The sequence below is a fragment of the Mus caroli genome, unplaced genomic scaffold, assembly GCF_978045245.1.
Source record: "Mus caroli unplaced genomic scaffold, Mus_caroli_1 scaffold_9, whole genome shotgun sequence".
NCBI lineage: Eukaryota > Metazoa > Chordata > Mammalia > Rodentia > Muridae > Mus > Mus caroli.
The window spans coordinates 125,549,881-125,575,530 of record NW_028227264.1 but is presented as its reverse complement, the minus strand read 5'-3'; the positions used below and the strand labels follow the sequence as shown (position 1 = coordinate 125,575,530).

General features: G+C 44.5%; 1 protein-coding gene across 1 annotated transcript in view; it reads right to left on the bottom strand.

Moving 5' to 3' along the window:
* Positions 1–23,452, bottom strand: part of Lrig3 (leucine rich repeats and immunoglobulin like domains 3) — a 49,512-nt gene extending 26,060 nt beyond the window's left edge. Inside the window, exons 1-3 of the mRNA XM_021174025.2 lie at positions 22,965–23,452; positions 17,428–17,499; positions 17,150–17,224 (exon numbers count right to left, since the gene is read on the bottom strand). Of these exons, the coding sequence (XP_021029684.2) occupies positions 17,150–17,224; positions 17,428–17,499; positions 22,965–23,200 (383 nt within the window). The 5' untranslated portion in view covers positions 23,201–23,452. The remainder of the gene's footprint in view (positions 1–17,149; positions 17,225–17,427; positions 17,500–22,964) is intronic.
* Positions 23,453–25,650: the final 2,198 nt, after the last annotated feature.

Genomic DNA, 25,650 nt, shown 5'->3' with positions numbered 1-25,650 from the left:
GAACAGATGTGGGGCACCATGCGTGAGGCTTCCAAATCAATAGAGAGGACAGAAGATGACACTGTGGTGGCACGGCCACGATCTGCTTAAATGTTATGTTTGGGGGTCACAAACCACCCTTCTTCTGGCTTCTAGAGTCCAGCCAAGGCTTTGTTCCCGCCTGCACACAAGTTGGGGTTCCCCTCTCTACACCTTTGGCCATGGGACCAAGCTCAACTCCAGAGGAGTTTGCATTCAATCTGTTACTCTCATGTTTGGTGTTGGGTGTGAGGTGCAAGACTCTGTCTTGCGATGCATGTATGAAGCGTTGCAGATGGAAATGATCCACAGCAACACTACTTCAGCAATGCCCAGAGCTTCTGGGGAAATGGTAGAGCGCACAACCTGCACATACTAGGAATACGCTCCTTTATCCAACACTCAGAGTAAACCGGCGTGGTATCACCAGGAGCAGAACACAGCCGAGGCCAGGATGGCTTCTCACTTTCTACTTGCTGTGGTCTCCAGGATGTACAACTGTCTCCAAAGCACTCACACACGCCGTGAAGTGGATTGCAATGGCGATTATTTACCTCCAGGCTGAGGAAAGGGACTTTCAGAATGGAATGGTCTCTGTTGGTGAGGAGCAGGAATGGCAGGTTTCTCTCACACCGGAATTCCTGAACCAATCTGGCTCCTTGATAAGTGAGGAACCTCTGCCAATAGTTTCGGCTGTCTTCTACCTATTGCGCCAGATGAAAGGCAGCTCAAGACCTTACAGGCCGAATGTGTCGGGGCATGCAATCTTGGCTACATAAGGATGCTATGTGCAGGAGGCCCTCTCTTTTGGAGAGGATGGGAAACCATGTTTCAGATGTGGCAGAGCCTCTCGGAATGCTTCCCCCTCCCGCCCCACACTTGTATCCCTCCAGTTCTGTTCTGCTGCCTTTACCAACTATTGAATCTGTGGCCATTCCCTGCAAACATCACCATGCAAGCACGTTAAATATACTGACAGTCTGGCCTAGCTATGGGAAAATACTGATCGCTATATATACTTACGAGCAACCAGCTTAACACCATGTATAAAGAAATCACAAGTTACTAATGAAAACACAACACTGTCCAAAGACATTAAAGGGCACTTGTTTCCAACATTCGTCACATACACACACACACACACACACACACACACACACACACACACACACCATTTCTACCCCAGTCAAAAAGAAGAAGAAGAAAAAAAGGTTTCCTTGAGCCTCCTTGAAAGCTACTTTGGCGGAATCAACTAATTCCCCATAGGGTCCGACTTCTTTTCAAAGAAAAAGTTGGCAGGAGAAATCTGTGTCTCTCACACAGATGAAAATAAACAACAGCCTTTGCTCGCCTCTGTGAACAAGATAACGAGGAAGTTTCATTAAGAGAGCACACGTGCCTAGACTGGCCCACTAGCACCATGCCGTCATGGAAGGGGGCCAACCGTGGAAGCTTCCGAACAGAGTCTTGATTAAGGACTGATGCTGTTAACCAGCAAGGGAGCCACGGTGTGGGGAGAAGGCTGTCACTTCTTCTCAGCTAAAAGCCAGATCAACACGGAGTATAATTATCTTTTGGATCACAAGCAGGGTAAGGATGGCCACAACACAGTATTTTAACAGTGGCTCCACAATAATCAGGGCTCTGTAAGACTGCCAGGTATAACACATGTTAAAATGAAAAACAAAATCTGTGTCAAAAGCCCATTCACACCACACACAACACAGCCCTTCTGTGGTCCCAGGTCTAGGTTCAAGTTGGTCCTCTGTGCAAACAGGAGTTGACAGCAAATTCCAAAAGAGGATGATGAAGGAGGAAGTTACTGCAAACTTATTTTAATGTGAAATAACGTAGGTGCGATAAAGCCAATTCCGGGGCCAGAGAGATGGCTCTGCAGTTAGAAACACTTGCTGTCAGACCTGACAACCAACCTAACTCTGGGCCCACGTGGCAGATCTGTAGTCCCCATATTGTCCCCTGACCTCCACACTTGTGCTGTACATATTCATGAGAAGGACGACCCATGCCTCTGTGCACCAGAAAATGGTCCACGCCTCTCTCCGTCCCCCAGGAGGGCAGGAAAGCAAACACACCCATGGCGACTTACATGGAACAACTGGCTCAAAGTTAAGGCCCTTTGATACAATAATTCCAACTGCGGTGCCTGAGAGGACTTTAATCTCTTCCCGGTTCAACGTCCTGCTCTACTGTACTTGGTGAACCGGATGGAAATGAAAAACAAAGATCTTGCCCAGTCATGATCAGCTGGGAAGCGAGATTTGGATGACAGAGCACTGTGAATGGCCAGGTTTGCTGCAGAGGCTTCAGAAAAGAACTGCAGCATCTGACTCCAGAGACCTCTTTTACAATGTGCCCCTGTACCCCCTGATCGTTCCTGGTATCAGTTTATGCTCTCATTTTACCCCACACCTCATCTTCCATTAGCTTCTCCATGTTTGGTAACGACCGTGAGTCTGGCTGTTGTCCAGACAGGAAGAGGCTGTCCTTCAGGACTGGGAAGGCTTGGTGCTTACTGATGGAGTGTTAAAACTCAGGCCCCTTCACCCAGTGTTGCTCTCAAACCTGAGCCAGCATCCGGGCTGGAAGAGGGGATTCTTGAGGCAGGATTGTGTAGACTGCAGCATCACTGGGGTTCTATTCAGTGTGTGTGTGTGTGTGTGTGTGTGTGTGTGTGTGTGTGTGCAGAGGAAGACTGATCTAAGAGTCTGTGTTTCTGCCATGTTCTCTGGAGGGTCCTGCTGCTAGGAGTCCTGAGGCAGGATCAATGCCAGCCAATCATCCTGAGAGACCTTCCTTCAAGCTCCCCTCCTCTCAGAGCTTCTTGCCATGGTCCCACCATGTTGAAATTTCACAGCAATGTCCCCCTAGAAGCCTTTTGTCTTTTTCCACTGTGGTGGCAGACAGTGGGTCCATGTGCTGACACACAGTAGGCCCTTTCAAGAAAACTATGTGGCTTCTCAGTTCTAAGATTGTTTTTTTCCTTGCCCGTATGCTTGGTAATCTTTTTCCTTAAACGTCTAAGGATGTCTTTTGGTGGAATCCAATGCACAGGGGAGCCTGCTTTCCCGGGCAGTATTTCCAACCTCCTCAAGTTCTCCTTCCTGTCCCCCACCCCCACCCCCTTTGCCCTTTGTTTCTCTCTGGGAGGATGTTTCATTCTCCCAGCACGTTTATTTCTTTGTTACAATGACTCGGTACTCTTAAGCCCAATTTTCCAGCTTGGTGAACATCTGCACTCTCCTCTCTGCCTCCTGAGTACTCCTGGCTATCCTACGCTGTATGCTCTCACTAGGTTCTTTTGTTTGGGTGGGTTGAGTATCTCATCTTTTGGCACCAAAGAGATTGGATCTGTTTCTCCCTCTAACGTCTCCAAATCCCTTGTTTCCATTTGTTTCAGACCCTCACTTTCAAACGCAGCAGATATTCATTCATATTTTCTAAATAAGTGCTTAAGAGAAAAGAAAGAAAAGGTCTTACTAAAGCCAGGCAGGATAGCAGGCACATGTAATCCTAGCATTCCGGAGACCGAGGCAGAGAGATACTGAGTTCAAAGCCATCCTGAGCTATTTAGCAAGAACTTATCTCGAAACCCCAAACCAAACCAAACTAAAACAAAACAAAACAAACAAACAAAACAAGCAGACAAACAAACAAAAATCAGCTGAAAGGGGGCAGGGTGTAGCTGAAGGTAAGGTGGTGGAACACTTGCCTTGCAAGCACAGATCTCTGGATGTGGTCTCCTGGACCACATACACAAAGCACAGCAGCAGCCTCCATTAATCCCAGTTCTTAGAAGAAGAAAGCAGGAGGATCAGAAGTTCAAAGCCATCCCCTGATTTCCAGGGAAGGTACTGAGGGCCCTGAGAGCCGTCTCATTAAGAAAGTAGGGAATATAAGCTAACTAAAGACTTCAGGCAAGCATGTTGCTGAACGGTAAGCATCCGCATAGGTGACACAGAGGAGTGATCTTCTGCTGGGTGCCCCCGAGGGAGATGTTTGTAGCTATCCCCAGGCTGGAGGCTATGGGTATAAGCATGGCTGCCGCCTGAGAAAGCTAATGGAAATAAGGGGAGAGGATGTACCCTAAGCATCATGTCTGACTCTGTTTCCCAGACTGAGGCAAAACCCTCCATCCCACCCAAACTCCACAGAGTCTGCTCAAGTTGTTCTGGACATAAACTCGCAATCCCGTGTGTCAGATGCAGGGCAATCACTGGGCTCTGAGCCGGGAATGAGAATGCGGTGTCAGGTTACTTCTTATAAAAGAGTTGTAGCTAATTGTCTTTTCAGTCCTATGGTGCACTTCCGCCTCTACAGGTTTTCAATCTTTGAAATATCCTGAGGATCAATAGCATATGCACATGTGTATACACATACATGAACACACCTGAGCCCATACACATGTGCACACACACACATGCCCATCTACACATACACACATATGAACACAAATGCGTGAACACATGTGCACACATTCACAAACACACACACATGCATGCACATATACAAGAACACACATGTGCACACATACCCATGCACACATACATACACATGAACACATGTGCGCACATGCACACTCACACACTCTCTCTCTCTCTCTCTCACACACACACACACACACACACACACAGTATCTCTCACTTTCTCCCTCCTTAAGTTTATGATTTATCCACTTGCTTGCAAACTTTTGTGGTATTTTCATTTGGCCTGTTATCTTCTCTTCGTTCCTGTTGGTGTTTACTTTGATGGTTTTCTTTTCTTTCTTTCTTTTTACTCCTTTTATTCTTAGGTGGCTACACGAGAGAACAGAGCAGGATAAATGTGCTCAGTGTAACATGCTTACTACACCTCTTCTGCAGTAATTCAATCAGTCACACAATATTTACCATGTCCTTATCAGTGAGCAAAAGACAGACCTTTAACTCTGCTTCTCTCATACACGTAACCTGTTTTATTGGCTGATACAGGGATTGTCACTTAATAATAATAATAATAAATAAATAATAATAATAATAAAAACCCACAAGAGAATACCACTGTTTGAAACCACAAGCAAATAACCAGACGTCATAGAGAGATTCGGTGTGCATGTATCCGCCAAGCTAAATTAATTCTATTTTATTTTCTGACTTGGTTCACAGAGCAAGTGGCAGCATATCCTGGTATCATGATGTCAGTGGTCCCTCTGAGCAGACACAGAAACTATGTTGTCTGTGGTCCCATAGGCAGGCGTGCTCACACTGCTGCTCTGTACGCACACTGACAATAAGCTTAGGGATCGCTATCACCACACAGGCTTCCTGAGCAGAGCTGGCCAAGCCTGTAAGTCATGCAATCAAGGGACATGAGAATTTAAGACCTGATGTGGAAGGAGCCATGAATGGCAGGGATGCCTGTAGTCCAGCACCGAGAAGCTGAGTCTACAGTGTGAGATCCTGTTCCAACAAACAAACAATAGCCCAATGACTAATGATGGACAGGAGGCCTTATAAAACAAACAAACAAAAACAAAACTTAAGTTTAAAAGCATATAGTGCCCAAACTGGAAGTTTCCTCCTCGCCACAGAGAGCTAAGTTCTAGCTTACGGCCTCCCTGGGAAAGATGCTCACCAGAAACAGCTTCTGCCCAAGAGGATTTCAGGGCCTTGATGGGGAGAGTCAAGAATTTCTCTCTCAGGGATTCTTTATTCCCATAGAGAAAAATGCCTCTTCTGGTTCCAAGTTATTACAGTTGTGCATAGACATTAATAGAAAAATTTTAAAGTGGGTTACAACAGTTACAAAACATCTGAAACGGTGTCTAATTCTTTGCAAATTCTCTTTGATAACCACATAGTGTGGTGAGGAAGAGAAAAAGAATCATTCAATGAACTGACTACGTGCCCAAATCTGTAAGAATTTTTTTCCATCTTGGAAGAATTTTGCCATCTACTCTAGGCCAATATTATATGTGGGATTACAAAGAAAAAGGTGACCAAATTCAAAGCCCCCCTTCTGTGACAGATAGACATGCACATATATACATACACATATATGTGCATTTATGTGTGTATATATGTATGTATGTGTGTGTATTCATTTTGACTATTCTACATTACATTTCTTTGCTACAAAAAAATGTAAACTGGCCCATTCATAACAAATTTTCAGTTCACGAATAAATACCAAATTTTCCCTATGCTCTAAGGTACCTGAAGCGTGGCTATTCCCTTAAAACCGCATTCAACCTTACTCTATGGGGCACTCTGTCTTCTGGCTGAAGCCACCAAAGGGAATGAGACAGCCAGGCAGGTGGTATTAGGTGCTAGAAAGGAGGCGTTTGTGTTTATAATTGCCTTCCCTTTCATGTTTTGAATTTCGTGCTTAAGCAACTTTCATCCAAAGAAAGAAGAGGCGCTGTTGGTTACAACACTGCCTCATTGTTTTGGTCTCCAACAAACAAGAGTCCTGAACCACTGGTCTTCGGAAGCCATCACAGAAGCTGAAGGAAGAAAAAGAAGAGGCGAAAGTAACCAGACCAGAATAGAGCCGCATGTTGGGTCTTGCCATCCCAATCATCCCAGAGCTCAGTGGCTGGAACTTTGTTTTGTCTGTCTTGGCAGAACAAGCCTCACTTGGCACAGAGATGCTTCCTGGTAGAAGCTGTCCCACTGCTTCAAAGCAGCACTTGAAATGGCTAACCCAGAGTGGGGAAAGGAGGCAGGCTATGGCAACCCAGAAGGGTTGTAGAAAACATTGTTGGACACACTCAAGGGAATGGATGTTGACTTCAGGGACTTCACAAAAGACCTCTGGGGGAAAGATTGTCCAATAGAAGTTCTAAGAGATGGAAGACCAGAAAAGCTAACTGTGTGGTTAACTAGGAGCAAGCCATACTGGATTCCAGAATAGCCAAGACTATATAGTAAGACCCTATCTCAAAACAAACAATCAAACAAATGCCCACAAGGGTGGTGCCTAGACTGAGGCATAGGAATGGCAGACAGCAGAGAGATTGTGCTGCACAGGGTAAAGCACGAGTGACACAGCCCATCCTTGGACCTAAGGGATGGCTCCAGAGTGTCCAGTTTGAAGAGAGCTTGCAGAACACTGTAGATCACGACAAAGATTCCGAGTTTGACCTACCAAGCCGTGGAAAGACTCTGAAAGCCCTTAAAAGCCTGTGCCGACGAAAAAACCCACACACATTCCAAATTCAGTTATTCTAAGCAAGGAATTGAAAACCCAGTAAGTCTGTATTCTGGGGACAGGTTAGTTTAATGAGTAAAAACAAGGACAAACTCACACTGTGGTTACCAATACAGCTCTGTGCACAGTAAATTCTATGTGCAAGCTGTATGTAAACCCTTTAAAGCCCAATGGAAGAGTTCCTCGTAAGGTATTAAGATGCCTATGTGTTCACTTCGTCGGACTTTCACTCCAGGAGCACAGCAGCAGCTGGGTCACACGCACGAGAGAGGAGTGGAGGTCTCTAAGGCAAGACACCCCGCACAGGAAGACACCAGTCCATTTGTACACTGGCAGGATGCACGGGCTTGAGAGGAATTTTACAGTTGAGCTGGTCAAATTCCATCCTCTCCTCTGCAGCAAGATGTGGGCAAGCACTGGGTATGGTTTATGCCCACCTAATCAAAACAAAGCTTGTTGGCTTGACTCCCCTTAGAAACCTATGTTTTACTTTTGGCTACAGTTGATCCTCAAGTCTCTTAATTAATATGACAAACTAGTGACCTCTCTTCAAATATTGGCTTAACGAAGGTTTTGGTTAAAACAAGTATTTGTGTCTTTACCACCTAGTTATAAAATTATTCAGGTATGTTACTTGTTGAAATTTGTATAATGCTTCGCCTTCGGTCTGTGACTTGATTTCTGAGCAACAAACCTACTAAAATCACTACTACTGTATTTAAACATGATAAAATAAGCTGGATGAAGTCTTCAGATAAACTCAGTGTCATACAGCCAAGCAAAAGTACCTCAAGTGAATCCTAACCAAGCAAAAGTACTTCAAGTGAATCCTAACCAAGCAAAAGTACCTCAAGTGAATCCTAACCAAGCAAAAGTACCTCAAGTGAATCCTAACCAAGCAAAAGTACTTCAAGTGAATCCTAACCAAGCAAAAGTACTTCAAGTGAATCCCAAACTAATCCAGGAACCTGGTTTTTGGAATGCATGAGAATGTATAGTTAATATGGGTTGTATTCACCATATAAATAACAGAAATATATTTCTCCAGACTTAAGAAAGCATGACATCTCACCAAAAATATATGTGGAAATATTCTAAGATAAAAATGCATTTGACCAACCTAACCTACTGGCCATTCAAGCTTAGGCTAAACTTGTCTTAAACATGCTCAAACATATATTCACCTATAGACAGACAAAATCATCTAACAGAAAACCTATTTTACAACTAGGTGTTGCCTCGTGTAACTTATTGTATGTACTAAAAGCAGAAAGCAGGATTGTTGTTGGATCCTGCTTAAACCACCAGTCTAAATACTGAGCTGAAACACTGTAAGCTGGGGAGAACGTGTACTTCAATCTCATTTTGCTTTACCCTGGGCACAGTGCAGAAGCCAACCTTGTGTGCCATTCCCAGAGAGGAAAAACCTCCTTATGTGTCTCTAACATACCCCAGGGCTTGGACTACAGAACAACCACACAGTCTGTGGGCGACAGGTATGTCACATGGTTGGTTCTCAAGGCCACATATGACACTTGATTTTGAAATGAACAGTACTGTTGACTATCTAAAAGGAAAGAGAGAGAAGAGGAGAAGAATGAAGAGAAGGAGGAGGAAGAGAAGGGGAGGAGGGACAGGAGGGGAAAGAAGAAAAGGAAAAGGAGGAGAAGGAGGTGGAGGAGGAAGAGAAGGAGGAGGAGAAGGAGGAGGAAGAAAAAGAAAAAGGAGGAGGAGAAAGGAGGAGGAGGAGGAGAAAGGAAAAGGAGGAAAAGAAGGAAGAGGAGGAAGAGGGGGAGAAGGAGGGGGAAGAGGATGAGGAGGAAGAGGAGAAAGAAGAGGAGGAAGAGGAGAAAGAGGAGGAAGAGGAGGAGGAGGAAGAGGGCACATTCCACACTGTATCCTTCCATTCCCATGCTCACAAAATAAAAAAGTTAAGAACACATCCTTATGTCCTTCCAAACCAGCCAAGCAGACAGAACCTCCTGCCAACTTATCTACATTTCCTCCCTGATGCTAATATCTTGTCCAGGTAGCAATCTCTGCACTGGAAGCCTGGGATGCCCACAAGCCACAGAGCATAACCCTCCTCCCCCTCTTTGGCAGCCTTTCCCAGCTTTGCTTCCCACTGCTCAGTGAAGCCACAGTAGAGCACACACTAAGCCCTCTTTCCCTGCTATCACTTGTCACACAGTTGACTTTGCTCTCAGGGGTCAAAGTTCACCCTAGAAACATGAACTCAGCTATAAAAGTTATTACTATCACGTTGTGCTTCATTTTGACCACGGCAAGAAAGCTCCAGATTCACTGTTAATTCACTCTAAATATATATATATATATATATATATATATATATATATATATATATCCTCCCTCTCCCTCATCTACTGCTGCCAAGATAGTCTTTAAATCCTACCTTCCTCCTGTGGCCCTCATGCTCAGGAATCTGTGTTGGCCAGCAGCCCTAGGCCTCTGCCCCCGAGCTGAGCCCACGTGGCGTGCAAGTGGAGCATCTGGGCTGCTGGAGCTCCCCAAGCCCTTTCAAGTACGGAATGCCATTTGATCCTTTGCGGGAGCAGAGGAGATAGATGGGCAGACATCTCTGACTGCTTGTACAGATAAACAAAGAAGAATTAATTAAGTCTGCCTGAGGTCAGACAGGCCCTTCCTGTGAGCCAGACACAAACCTGTGCCCCCAGTTCCAGCCCTCGACGCTCCTACTCTGGAAGGCTCTCTGTGTCTCCTCCACTCAGAGTCTCCCCGAATGGGACTTCCCTGGACTGCTGTAAGAACTTAGACCTCAAAAATATGCTGGTGTGAGATATGACGGATGCCACTAAACTCCATGGACCCTAAACTTGTACGAGTTCAAAACTAAAATCATCATCATCATCAATAAGTAAATAAGTAAATAAGTAAATAAATAAATAAATAAATAAAATCAACCAATCTCTGGTGGACAGCTAACCTCACTAGCCACCAGTCAGCTCGACTGGATTGATAAGTGCCTAGTAGGTTAGTGATGAATAGCTCGAGCTGTATCTGAGAGTGTCTGCTGACAGGGTTAACTAAGAAGTAACACCCAGCTCTGAACCAAGGCAGCACCATCCCATAGGCTTGGGGCCCACAAGGAACACAATGGAAACAGAGCAAACCCTCTCTCTAGTGCTTTCCGGCCACCAACAGATTCCTTGTCCTCCCTGACAGGCAGGACTCAAACCTCGACATCTGAATCAAACATGATGACCTCTCTTCCTTAAATTTAGGAGAGAATTCTGTTACGAAGGCAAGAGAACCTGGCTAACAATCACCCTTCCAAGCAGTCTGCAGAACTGGAAGTCCCTGCCCTCACATCAAGGACCAACACTCCTTGGCACACTATAGTGGTTTTTTTGTAGTTTTCCCTGTGGTCTACGACCCCACACCAGAAGAAAGTGTGATTCTCAGACCTCTCTGTGCCCACAACACATCTCAGGTACAACAGGACACAAGATGGGATCAAACTGCTCAACTGTGTGTGTGTGTGTGTGTGTGTGTGTGTGTATGAGTGTGTATAAGTGTGTGTATGTGTGTATATGAGTGTGTGTATGTGTGTATGTGTGTGTATGTGTGTGTATGTGTGTATATGAGTGTGTGTATGTGTGTGTGTGTGTATGTGTGTGTGTATATGAGTGTGTGTGTGTATATGAGTGTGTATATGTGTGTGTATGTGTGTATATGAGTGTGTGTATATGAGTGTGTGTGTGTGTATATGAGTGTGTGTATGTGTGTGTGTGTGTGTATATGAGTGTGTATATGTGTGTGTATGTGTGTATATGAGTGTGTGTATATGAGTGTGTGTGTGTGTGTATGAGTGTGTGTAAGTGTGTGTGTATATGTGTGTATATGAGTGTGTGTGTGTTGTTTCTCTGCTTCTCTGCTGTTGCTTCCACTCAGGACTTGATAAGGAAGTTTACTAAGTGAAAGGCACAGTCACCATGAAAACCCTGTGTGTGACTTTCAAAGGTAAAAGAGAAGAAGGCCATGGAGTTCCACGGGCCACTTACTCTCTAACAGGCTCTCACCGAAGAGTCCCATAATGGATCCTGAGCTATTTAAATTGATTCTCTTATTCTTTTTAATTTGGTCTTTTTAATTACTGTTACTGCTGTTGGGATAATTTATTATTATTACGTTACCAAGTATGCACGGTTGAACGCTATAAATATTTAGCCACAGGTTTAGACTATGTGCATACAAGGTCTGTCTGAATTATGCTAGTACACATGGCTTTCTATAAATATTCCCTAATTCATATGTTAATTAAGCACTAACTATATACTATATACCTGTACTAGGACATCAGCCACAGAAGTCTACTGACACAGAGGAGAACAATAGAAACAAGACTATTGGATAACTGGGTAATAGTTAGATCCACAAGGCAGGTGGTGTGTATGTGACAGGGCAGGGCAGGGAGGGTCAGGGTGAGGAGGGGCAGGCTGAAGGATGAACCCCAGACTCCAACATACACTGTGAGGCCCTCGCTGAAGTCTCAGCTTCTCGGTAAACCCTTTTCTCTCTGCATCCCTTTATATTTTTATATTTTTATTTATTTATTGGGGGAGTGCCACAGTGAGCCATACTGTACTATTGGAAGTCATGTGACACCTTGTTGGAATTGGTTCTCTTCTTCTACCATATTAGGTATGGGAAATGAACTGAAGTGCTCAGGCTTGACAGCAAGTGCCACCAAGCAATTTCACTGGCCTCCCCTTTAAACTGTCAATCTTCTTTGGCCACACCCACTTCTCAGACTCTTTCCAGCTTTACGTTTCTCTCCAGGATCCACCAACCTCTGTGGACAACTCATTCCCATTTGTCTCCGGATCCCATGAGAAGATGAGATGTTCCTGCTAAGGTAGCAAAAATTTTCCATCTGTTTTGTTCATTGCTGACCTCTGAACTTAGGAAATTGTAACCTGACACATAGTAGGTCTCTGTCAATATTGACCTTTCCTGACCACATCAAAGGTCAGCTGCCAGGAATCACTAATCACACGTATATCAGAAGCCAAAGCCATCTTTTCCTTTGAAGCTGGATTACCCATCCTGTTTTTCTCTCTCTTCTCACGGGAATGAAGTTCCACCACAAGAGACAGATTTTGGGCTCTCCACTTGAAAGAAAGCCTGGCAGATAACATATATCCACTGCATTCTAGGTCAATGAATCACCTGTCTCCCTCCAACCATCACCTAGGGTATACCAGATGTCTTTCCCAGGTGTCTCTCCACAAATCCTCACAATGATTCTGGGAGACAGGTGCTGCTATCATTCTCCTTTTAAAGAACACACACACACAAAGACTCACTGTAGGCGGGACCAGCAGTGAATCCCAGGCCATTAGATTTGAGCTTTACTTTTTCAGTGAGTCGGAACATGTAGGGCCTTGCACAAGGCTGGCCAGCACTTCCAGCTTTGCTTTTAATGACTGTTCTAGTGGCATGCCCCTCCACAGAACAGGCAGTCACCACACCTCTGTTCTGCTGAAGGGGCAGTTGTCTACCACCTCCAAGCCACCCTCCACACCGAAGATGGACTGATATTTTCACACGTTACATTTAATCATCAAACTATTAAAATGTCTTCCAGGGCTCTTTACTGAAGCCCATGCTGTAAAGTTGGACCAGCAAAGTTAACCAGTACCTATGAACACATTACGAGGGGATGGCTCAGTGAGGAAAGTGCTGGACAGGAAGACGCTGAGGTTTGACAGCCAGTCAAGTTCACCAGCTAAATTAGCGCACTCTAGGCTCACTGACAGCCACCCCCCATTTCAGATGATGATGATGGTGATGCTGATGATGATGGTGGTGAGGAGGAGGAGGAAGAGGAGGTGCAGGGTGACGGAGATGCCCAACACTGCCCTCAGGCTTCCACATGCACACACACACACGAACTTGTAAAAAGATGACAATGTCCTCTTGATTGTAACATTGACCTGACTCTTACTTCAGAAATATTTATGTCAGACCTGATCAGAATCCAGAGGAAAGATGTGTCATGACAGATGTTCCTAGCTCTGCCCCAACCCACCAATTGGGATACTCTAGGAATGGGGTCAGAGGATGTGCATTCTAACTCCAGGGGCACCTCCGATAGCCAGTGACGTAACAGTTTTCATCTCTAGGACATATGGCAAATGTCTTCAGGTCAGCAGTCCCACTAAGCAATCAAGACTTGAGCAGCCCTGTTTAAGCCCCATGTTTCACAATCAAATCTCCCTCACTCTTGTTACAGGTTTCAAAAAGGCTTAGAACATGGGTAAGTCACGCCATCCCACACGAAGCAGAGACAAGCATGTGATCAACACTTTTACTTTGAAAGGTACTCAAGCCAAGGATTTTACATTTCTAAAATCTAAACCAAATCCAAACAAACCTATCCTATCCTGCCATAGCTATGCAGTGATTTGAGGGAGAGAGAGAAATCAATGAATAAAAGATACACACACAAACACATACACATACACAAACACACACAAACACACAAATACACACAAACACACACAAATACACATACAAATACACACACACAAACACATACACACAAACACACACAAATACATACACATACACATACACAAACATTCACACACAAATACACATACAAACACACACACATACAAGCACAAACACATACACATTAACACACACATACACAACCATACACACAGAAATACACTCATAAATACATACACAAACATACACACACACAAATAAACACACATACAAATACACACAGAAATACATACACAAACACACACATACACAAACATACACACACAGAAACACACACAAATACACACAGACATACACACACACTCTTATGCGCACACTTGCCCCAGCACATCGCTGGGACCTGAGCAGTCTATTAGGTCTTTTGCATTCTAAAAGATGTGTTATCCCGGTAGAGATAAGATTTGTTAAGAGAATGTTCAGGGACTCTCCAGCCAGCATCCCCCATTACTCATACCAGGCTTCCGCAGAGCCTGAGTTTGTCTTTTGCACATGGGAGGCCACTGGACCCAGCATCAGCACTTGTCTCCTCCAACTACAGACAGAGACAAATACTTTACCAGTTAGTCATCTCTGAAGCCAGCTACCCCAACTGGGAGGGTCCCATGGCACCGAGAATAACTGTATGAAGCTGGAGAATTAAGTCTGTGTTCTTAAGATGTATACTATATACAGAATATATATATATATGTATATATATATACATATATATATGTGTGTGTATACATACACATATATATCACAAATATGATTTTATATAAAGATTCTGAGCTCCTTAGATATGGCTTAGCTTAAGACTCCATCTAATTTTTTTCTTTTTATATCACATAAACAGACTTAAAAATGTTTTCCTCCACAAAAATGTAGAAACAAAGGGGGGGGGGAGCACAAAGTCAAACAGTTTTAGAAACTACTTTGAAAAATGCAGTTTAAATATAGAGCGAAGGCAAGTACTAAAACTGACTCACCATGTTGATTTAATGCTTTTTTTTTCAATTTCAGAAATGTATTTAACAGTACTGATATTTAGCTGAGATTACTTTCAAGGGTTTCTCTATAGAGGAAAATGTTCTATCTATACAATATGGCACAGAGGATATTAACGCTTTAGAAATAACCATATATTGCAATATTCAGAAGAGCCCTCTGGAGAAAAATAAAACCTTTGTAGAAAGAAACCACCAGAGAGGTAAACTTTGCAAGACGTTTCATGGGCATAAGAACTCCTTTTCAGTACCCATATTGTATGAGCAGGCTCCTCACATAAACCACCACCTACAGGGACTTCCTAAGCTAAGCAATAATTGGGCCTCTCATTATGTGAGACCAAAACTTCGGCTGCCCAGATGTCCTAGGACCAACAAGAGGGAAAGGAAGTGAGATTATTGAGGCTAATTTGACACACAGCCTCACTAACGCCAAACACATACAGAAACAGCATGTGGACAATTCATAACTTTCGGGCGGGAGTCATTCTGGCCTCTAGCTTTCTAGCTACAAGTGATGGTATTCAGGTTGCTACTTAGTTCCAAGAGAGTTCTGTAACTTCCTCACATGCTCTTTGGCTTTGGACCCTAAGCCATGCTAAACTACAGGCAGTTACCCTACCCTACCCAGAGGGGAAAAAAACACCCCACATTGCCGACCCTTGGCCACCACGGTGCTAGGCTCTTAAGCACGCTGATAGAATCTGCCAGAACACAAAGATGACAGGATAGAAGTCTGAAGAATACCTCCGATGCTCCACTATCCCTTCCACTCGGATGTCATTGAAACATGAAGAAAATAGGTATCAATACTAATACGAAAACTTTCTTTCTTTTTTTAATTCGGTGTTTATTTGACAAATACCAAGTGCCTTTTCTTTCGTTCGTCTCTGGTTCTGATCTGTGAGAAACCACATCAGTATCAAATGCCACTCAGCTCTTACTCAGACAGAAGAAATCAGACAGGGTGGCTGCAGGGTGACTTGGCTGACCCGGGCCTTCAGTAAAAACAAACCACTATAAATCACCAGATGGAAGCAATTGGAGAGTGATCACTTTAATTGATTGACCAGCTCGCCTGAAATTTACTATATAACTTCAATCCGCCCAACACCCTTACTAGAAAAAAGAAGAAGAACAAGAAGGAGGAGGAGGAGGAAGAGGAGGAGGAGGAAGAGGAAGAGAATAGTGGTTTTTATCAAACCATGTAAAGAACATGTTTTAATCTTAGAGACAAGCAAAAATTTCAATTACTCAAGATCAAAATGGGAATTGGCTTGATTTTAGAAATTAAGACCTGGAACGTACAAACTGCTACTTCTAAATGCTGCAAAGACAAGGTGGTCCCCAAACTGACCTCAAATACATTATCTAAGCTGAAAATACAGAAAATTTGACACAATTTTAATTTTATCTGAAAACTTTGCAAAGTAACATTTTGACTTTACTTATTGATTTAACTACCGATGTCCACATTTTCAGTTGGGGTTTCAAACCCTGGTTCCTATACCAGGAGCTATGGTTAAGAGGTGGTGTGAGGTGGCTCAATTCCCAGCACCCACATCCAGCAGCTGATAAACGAGTCAGGGCATCCAGCACCCTCTTTTGGAATCTAAGGTCACTTTGCACTCATATTTGCACAAATCCACACACACGAAGCTGGAAATAAAGATGCCCCCATGGCACATAAGGAGGTTCCATTAGCCTCACACAGTACGTCTGACCATTCTCTACAAACATTGCCCCAGTGCACAGTCCCTATGCCAACCACTGACGCAATGACAGAATTTTAAGTTCTAGTCTACAGAATATAATCCAAGCTCAAAGTAGCTCTTTTGAATCCTGGAAGTCAAGTTAGCAAGTATGAAGTGTATAGTATTGTTTTGTTAGAAGGATGTTTGAGGGGGTTGTCGTTTAATGGATTGCCTAGCAAGAAGCTCTCTCAGTTCCAGTCTCAGCATCATAAACTAAGCAGATAAATAAATAAAGAAAGAAAGAATGCTCAAAATTTAGAAGTGGAAGTGAAGTTAATCTGTAGAGGCCTTCTTTGTTATGCTTTGGGGCAAGAATTCAAAGTCTGCTTGTAAGAACTGTATGCTAGTCCATACAGAGCAGTGGCTCTAAACCCTCTAATGCTGCAACCATTTCTCAGAGCTTCTCCTGTTGTGGTGACCCCTCCCCCAACATAAAACTACTTCATTGCTACTTCATAACTGCAATTTGCAACTGTTACGAATCATAATGTAAATATCTGATATGCAGGATATCTGATATGTGACACCCCTCCCACACTCAAAGCGGTCACGACCCACAGGTTGAGAACCACTGATCTAGCCATCATCCACTGCTCCTATAAATGTACCTAGGAACGATTCACTTACAAGGATAGCTGTCTAATATTTGCAGAGATGGATCCCAGGTTTGGAATGGTCTCCAGTTCATTGTTGTTCAGCTTCCTATAAATGCCAAAAACAAAACAGAATAAAACCAATTAGATCTGAAATCCAAAGACATGGAGACACCTTATAATATTTAAAGGCATCACCCAAATTAAAAGATTGAAGGACTTTTTTATCCAAAGGTTCGTCCCTTGAAATGGTCCCGGGGGAGGGGGGGAATACTTTATGCAAACCTCAAAAGAGAGAAAAGTGGGACTCACACTTCTTGAAGGCTTTGAAGGTGGCTCAGGGAACTCGTCTGGATAAAAGATAATCTGTTGTGACTCAGGTCCCTGTAAGAAAACAAAAGTCATATTACAAGTAGTTTCTTAAATGTCACTAATATCACTTAATGACCAACTAGGCAGAACAGGGGCTTTGAATTCTTTCTCTCAGCACCAGTGACAAGCAGAGAAATAATTGGATCATTCTGTCCACAAATTAAATGGCAACCAAATGCCAAAGTCAAAACAACAAACTCTGAGGACAGAATTAGTTCAAGAGGCTGGCAGGTTCAAATCCTTGAAGCCTGCAAGCATTTTAAGAGATGTTTTCTGGCACTTGGTGAACAGGTCTTTTGTGAAGTGTGCTTTGGCTTCATCGCCTTAACCCCCACTCCCCATCTGATGCAGTGACATCATAAACTATGAAAAGTGGCTAATTAGGCAGGTTACTGAAACAAGGTCTCCGAAAAAACACTTTTATTATCACAAAATTAAGTACCAACGTGCTCACTACAGTGGAAGAGAACAGAAGTTGACATCCATGGGGATTACTGGTTTCAATGTGTTAAAGGGCTAGTGTCCTGGTGTAGTGTGTGTGTGTGTGTGTGTGTGCGCGTGCGCGCGCGCCCGCACGCGAGCAACACACACACGCACACACACACAGCTCTGAAAGTACATGCTCAAAAGGATATATCACAGCCTGAGTCCTCTCTTTCAAAAACTCCTTGAATTTCAACATCTAGCAATGCAGGACACTATTTAAACCACACTAACCATCTAAAATTGCCTGGCTAATGCTACAAGTATCCTGTGAACATACTACAGACACTAAAACAAATGTGCTTCTCCAAAGGCTCAGTCAAACAGTAACAATTCCCACAGGCAACAAAGTACTAAAAGTAACAAACTCCTGTCCATACCATACTCAGTACCAAGATTTGAAACAAGGACCAAAATCCAACAACTGTTTCAGCATCCTGTCTACATGCTGCTGCCAACCTAGTATTTTGGAGATGAAATGGCAGAATAACCACTAGAAACCAGGCTTAAGCACAGTGTGGCTAAAAGCCCCTCTCTGGAAGAGGCAAGCTGACTCTAAGTTAATTCTTCAATGTTTAAAATGAAGATTTTTTAAATAGCCAAAGTGTTTGCTAATTAATGTTAGTTGCTGACAAGCATGAGCTATGTACGGTACATCAGAATGGACTCCTACAGCCAACAGAAAAATAGAAATCACACACTCATTAAATCATGTTACTTCTTGCTTAGTCGACAATTCAAAATTAAGGGTACTGTCGTTCTCCAAACTTTTTGTTTTGGGAGTAAGCCCTGATTTCTGTATTTCACCTTAAAACAAAATTAAAAAGAACTTGCAAAGATTTTATTTAAGCTCTGTTTGCCTAAAGACCTACCAGGCAGTAACAGACATGAGTAGATTTGTTCTGGTAGAGTTTTAACATGAAGGGGGGAAAATCTGGCTCAGTTTTAAACTATAAAAATCCTGCAATTACAACCACTGCTGTGCACGCTCACCACGCTGGCTGGAGCCAGACACTTTCCCTCACAGTCCAGCCCAAGTCCATCTGGAGTTCATCAAGGCAGCCGTGAGCCCAACAACTCACGTTAGCAGTCAAACAAAACCTGTGTGCTTTAGCACCCCAGACAGTCACAGATTGCCCACAAGCCTTAAAACACAACCAAGAAAAGAACCCTCCACCTGGGACTTCAGCCTTGATCCACAGACAGTCATTTGGAGCCACTTAGCTCAAGAATGCTGAGCCTACCCCCACCTAACCTTGTCTCTTGCGTTGGAAAGCACAGAGGGACCAATCTGGTATTTACATTTAATACAGTTAATTTTCTTTTAAATTAAAAGAAAAGGAAGGCTAAGAACTGCTCTCTGTTCCTTGGAAGGATTATTTCACAGGGAGATACTGGGAGAAACGCGATTTGGGTGCTCAAAGTTTTCCACCAGTGATAGGATGAGATTCACAAAACCAAAGACCTTTGAACTGGGAACAGGCCTTCAGCCCAGTGCACATTCTGGGGACACTGGTTGCATGTCCTCCAGCAGGAGCTGGCAGCTATACATATTTCAGTTATTGCAAATGCTTCATCCTGAGCTCTGTGTACTATTAAAGCCACATTACATGTGGGAGGGAAAAAAAATGCTTCTTCAGTGACTTTTACTGCTAAATACTTAAAGCCATGAAACTTTTAATTTACCTAAATTTAGATTCTAAAGTAATATATGTTTCAGAAAAAAAAAATGACCTTCCTTTTAGAGGACATGGCGTTTCCCTACGTCTTCCCTATAGTGTTTTTATTGCTGGAAGACTAAAGGGAGATGTGGAGATACAATGTTTCCAGGGTTTCCTTGAACCCAGGAAAGAAACCAGTCAATAGTGAGGGCAGATTCATCATTATGTGAAGTTCTGTGAAAGAACATCTTCCACAGGAAACTTTTAAAAAGACTCGCTGTGATGAGGTCAATAGATAGGAAGGCGGGGAGGTGCTAATTTACCCAGAAAGCCACAGGGCATAGGCCTAGAGAAAGCAAACTCCCCTGTATATTGTAGAGTCACTCTCCATTTTGTCAGTGTATGTGAAAATTATTAATTTTACAACATTTGGTTCTAGCTATCATTTTCTTCTTTCTAAGCATTTGGAAATCTGACTTCCAATTCAAATTTGAAAACACAAATACAGCGTAGCTTCTTAATCAATCCCACAGGGGCCTGCCATGCTGCTAACTCAGCAGAAATATGGAAAGCCGAAAAAACAAAAAGGCAGGCTGTAGCTGTTTTAAAACACTGATCCAAAGCGACTCGTAAATCAGCCCGCTATGCTCGAGTTTTGGTCTGGAAAATATATAGAGAAACAGCTGTGGAAAACACAAGGCCTACTTCTCCCTCCCCACCCCCAATAGTAAGTACCCCGTACTAGAACTTTCATAACGGACAACACCAAAGAAGTCAGATGCGTACAAACTACCTTACGGACTTTCTCCTCAGCCCTGCTAAGAGCTCCCACATTTCTGCGTGATAAGATAAATCATCTGAAATTCCAGCTAGAATTTAATAACACTTGAGGTTGGCAATCAAACAATTCGCCCCCCTTTGGCTAAATAACGTTATTTTAACAAGCCCCCCTCTCTGGCTTCAGAGCTCTGCAGAGGCACAAAGCTCTTTGACTGAGGCTCCAGCAGTAACTTTTTTAACAGCGACTTTCATTAAAGATCTGCAGGTTCTTTCTGAAAGCAGAAGCCAGTACAGTGTTATTATTGTTTAGCTCCAACTACTCAGCTTTCCACGCCAGGCTCTCCTATGGCAATAAAGGACAACTGGATAAAGTGGGGAACATGTGCGCACACACACACACACACACACACACACACACACGAGAAGCACAGACATTCCTAACTTGTAGATTCAACCAAGGAAACAAAAGACAAACAGCATATTTTTTCCCCTGAACTTTCTCATAAACTATTCCAAAGACAAATGTTTGCTATTTTAAAAGCCCAAGGAAGGAGGGCTGCGGTGAACAATACACATTTTCTATTCACTCCTTGGTCTTGGAAGCCATCTACTTAAGAGCTTTTGTAATTATGTAAGGTTTAACTAGGAGCAGCTCACACCTCCTATGGCAATACACAAAATAACAGGGGAGAAGGATTGCATGTTGCCTTTTGCTCTTCTCTGAGGAGGGGAACAGACCTTCGAGAGTAAACAAAGGAAGCATTGACAATAAAGAACCTGAGACCACATGGCTTGGGGATGCCTCCAAAGACGGTCAGAAGTCACAGAAGTACAAGGATGGAAAGGCTGTGTGATGAGCGATCACAGCAGGGCTTCTGACAAGAGACCCAGCGCTTATTTATACAAGTGGAATGTATTTTCACATACGTTTAAGGAATGCAGACGTGTATTGAGACAATTTACTACTGGCGGAAATGTAATTAAAGACTGTGCTAACCAAATAAACTGTAATTTGTTTTTAGTGTGCCACCAAATTATCTGCAAAACAAAATCCTAATTAGGTCAGCTCCCTTTAAGAACGTTTAAATAGGTATCAAATCCCCCCTCCCCGCCCCCTTTTGATTCAACTCAACTTCCAATCAAGGTTCACACAGTTTTCTGAAATCCATCTACATCTAGTGGGCCACCTGTCATGGAGAAACTACTGGGTAAAGTTAAGATTTCATAAGCATTTCTAAAGGCACTCCAGGGAGACAGGGAAGGTCTTAGTTCCCCCCCCCCCCCGCCCTTCTAGCATCCATAGGTGCCCTCCCCCCATGCTCCATTCCATATGTTGTCAGTAGAGAGCCAGTCGGCTTTCAGGAAGGCAGCAGTGTGACCCCCCACCCGGCAAGAGGCAATTGAATGGAATTAGCCACAACTAATTGAAAGTCTTCCTGCTTCAGGCTCAGGTCTTTATCTCCCCTTTCACGAGTAATAAAAGCTGCTACATCAGACATTCCATAATCAGCCATTAAATATCAATCCAATTCTCGTTAATTCTATTTCCTTATTAAACTCCCTTTTAAGAGAGCGTGTTGTTTGATGGTCAACAGCTTATAACTGATGAAAGAATGTAGGTTGGGACAGTGGATCAAAACCACGATTTCTTAAGCCGCCTGGCCAATATTGTCAGGACCTACGAGTGTTTAAGAGCGGAGAATGTCTGCTAGGCCTAAATTTGGGAATCTTTAAGTATGAAGTGATTTGATTTCTTTTAAACGGGACAACTTCTTCTTCTTTTTTTTTTTTTTTTTAAAGTACAACTTTTGCTTTTTTGCTTATGGCTTAAACGCCCCCTCCAATTTTAACAAAATTAGGGGTTGGGAGAGAATAAAGAGAGCTGACATTTGTAAGGACTCGCATTTCCAAGTAAATTATATTTTCTTCCGTGTTCTATCCACACAGTTGGCAGTGACTTCGGGGTTTCTGGCTTCCCAGCTAAAATCCGCCAAACAGCACTCAGCGCAGGCTCTAAACTTGCCCAGATCTCGGTTGTGAAAGCCTACTTCCTTTGCTTAATCTACCCGATCAGTCTTCGCACCCAACTTCTCACAGTAACCAAGACGCATTTCAAAGTGGCCGGGGAGCGAGGCTGATGGTCTGCTAATGTGAAATTAAGCACTGCGGAGAGAAAAAGCCTGTGCGGCTTTGCTTGAGCAAGAGAGGGTTATAAGAGAAAGGCGCGCCTGCAGTGCGTCTAGGGGCCCCGACTAACCCCTGAGAAGCTACAGTTGGGCCAGATTCCTACATAAACTCAGATGAAAACTTGCAAAATACAGTGTCTCGCAGACTGACTCCCAGTCGCAGGCGTTGGGTCTGCTGGCCTAGGAGTGGCGACTCGAGAACCCACCTGCGCGGATGCAGAGGGAGACTGAGTCCCCCACGGGGCTCCGCTAGCGGCCTGGGCGCTGTATAGTACGCTCTGAGCCCCGGGCCTAGGCGGACTCTTCTGGTCTCGCACCCCTAGCGGGCCGGTCTCCTTCACCCCACCGGAATGATACTGATACTCACAGCCGTGTGACCCAGGCCGGGAGAGGATCGGGAAGGCGAACCAGCCGCCGCCGGCTGCAGTCCAGCAGGTCCCCGAGGCAGTGGCAGGCGGCTGGACACGGGCGCTGCGCAGCGTCGTCCAAGAGCTGCCCGGGAGCCCCGTGGCCTCCGCTCCCCGCCGGGCCCGCGCGCCCCAGCCCCGCGCACAGCAGCAGTCCCAGCGCCGCGGTGGCCGCTCGGAGTCCGGGAGCACCCATCGCCGCGCGCCCCGCCGCCTCCGGTTCGGCCCGGAGCTCTGCAACCTCGCGCACCCCCAAAAGCACCGACTCCCAGACCCGGCTGGACACGCCGATCGCCGGCCACCTCGTGCTCCTGGTGGCTCAGTCCCCGCACCGAAGGCCTCGCATGCCCCTGCACAGCGGGAGAGCCAGTAGCGGAGGACCGGCAGCCACGGTGAAGGCAGCCCGAGCGGCGTCCGAGAGCGGGATCGCACGCCGAGAAACTTTTCCGCCTGCGGCGGGCGGCGGGGCGCGATGTCCCGGCGCGGCGGAACGGCGAGGCGGGGCGAGAAGGCGGGCGCGCGCCCATTGGCCCGCCTGGCACCCGAGGCCACGTGACAATAACAAGGCTCCAGCCCCGAGCCGGCGCCCGGGAGAAAGTGGAGCTGAGATTGTAGGAAATTCCGAGTTACATTTTCCAGCGTCTGCAGCCAGCAGTCTCCGCTATGTCCTGAGAACCATAGATCAGATGGAATGGGAGGGCAAGAGCGAGCCAGCGAAGGACTGAGCCGGCTGGTGCTCTGAGCTGCAGTTACTTAGGGGAAACTTTGAGAGTACAGTTAAAGTAGTTGTCGTGTTCCGAGGCCTTTCAATTCCTAGCGAGAGGACTGTGTCGAATGAAACAGTGGCTTTCATTAAAAAAAAAAAAAAAAAAGTTTTAATATCAGTGCCAGTGAGGTCTTTTATGACCATAAATTGGACACATATAATGTATATGTATGCGTATTTGTATATGATGTGTATGTATAGCCTGGCAGCCCAGCACTGTAAGGAAGAGGCAGGCAGACCTATGAGTTTCAGGCCGGCCAGGACAACACAGTGAGACCCTGTCTCAAATGTATGTGCACATGGATGGATGGCTAGATGGATGGACAAAGGACATGGTTTTGGATATGGGAGCTTGGTTTATAATAGATGGAGCTGGAGGGAATGATAATAAATTAATAAATAACTAAATAAATTAATAAACTAAATAACAAATTGATAAATCCAAGTTGGCAATCAGATTCCAAACAATAGTAGCTAAGAGGGATAAAAGCAACCACACTAATATATGCTAAGACCTTGAAAGAAAAAGCACACGTGCGCATGCACATGCGCATGGACGCACACACACACATGCGCGCGCACACACATGCTTGCATACACTCAGCCTGTAATCTGAGTAGCAAGGTGTTGAAAATGATGGCGACCTCAGAGTTGATCTGCTAACACCTCAGGGAAAGTAGGTCCCAAAGAGATACCTAACATTTTGTAGGGTGACATAAACTAATTTTAAGGCTCTGTTTCTGTAGGTTGTTGGCTGCATGGTATCTGCCCAAGCATGTCTGTGACTTGGGTTACTTAATCAGCTAGTTGATGCAGGATGAGATAGCTGGTGGAATTGAGACTTTAACCCCATGACCATTGACTTGCACTGTAGCGTTCACCTGTGTAAGCACGGCCATTCATGGGGAAATAAAAGACTCTGAAGTTGGCACACCCTAGTTTAGGTAAGATATCCCCTCCCCTTCCTTCTGCCTGCCTGTAGCTTTGCCACATTTTAGAACGATAGACAAGAAATAGCTATAATTACGGGGCTTCCATTAAGATTCACAACAATTGGGCAATGGATTTTTCAGGTTCATCTTGCATCTGGCTTGACTAATGCGCATAAGGAAAACCAGGTTTGCTACTCTGAAGTTTTTAAAAGCAAGAGCAATGTCAGTATACACATGCCCGCGCCGTTACATGGCGTGGGTGTCTTGACTTGCTCCTGAGATGTCAGAGACAATTGAAATCCGTCATCGTTCGGTGATGCTGGGCTCACTTTTCCTAGGTACACTCAGTTTCACTTTCCTCATGAATTAAATTTACACTTCTATGCTTATAGTCACATTTCATCCTGATAACCTGATTTCCAGTTTAGAACTTTCTCTTAAATCACACACACACACACACACACACATATGCACAGCCAAATGCAATGCATCCAGAATCATTTTTCAGCATCCCTGAACCTCACTCCTTTTCTTCCTGTGTTTATTGACTCAAAAAAGGATGCTTCACCCCATCCAGGTAAAAACCCTAGACCCTAGAAAGCCAACCTGCATCCTTGGCACTGTCTCCATAACCAACCAGCAGGTTCTGTTGAAGCCAACCTAGAAAGTACCTGTCTCCCTCTCCTCTGCAAGCTCGGGCCCCAGGAATCAGAACAACACCTCCTTCTTCTGTCTGGCACTCCAGTTCTCTCCTCACAATGCAAAGAGAGCCTCAGAAAGCTCAAACCAGGGCCTAGGATCCCACTGCCCGATGACTCTCATGGGTTCCATTGTCTTAGAAGTAAAGTTTGCAATAACCTTTTTAGTTCACTAGAGCCTCACCCCCACCCCATAAACTTCAAACTCCCCCATATACTGCGTGTTTTTCTCTTTCACTTTCTGCTCCTT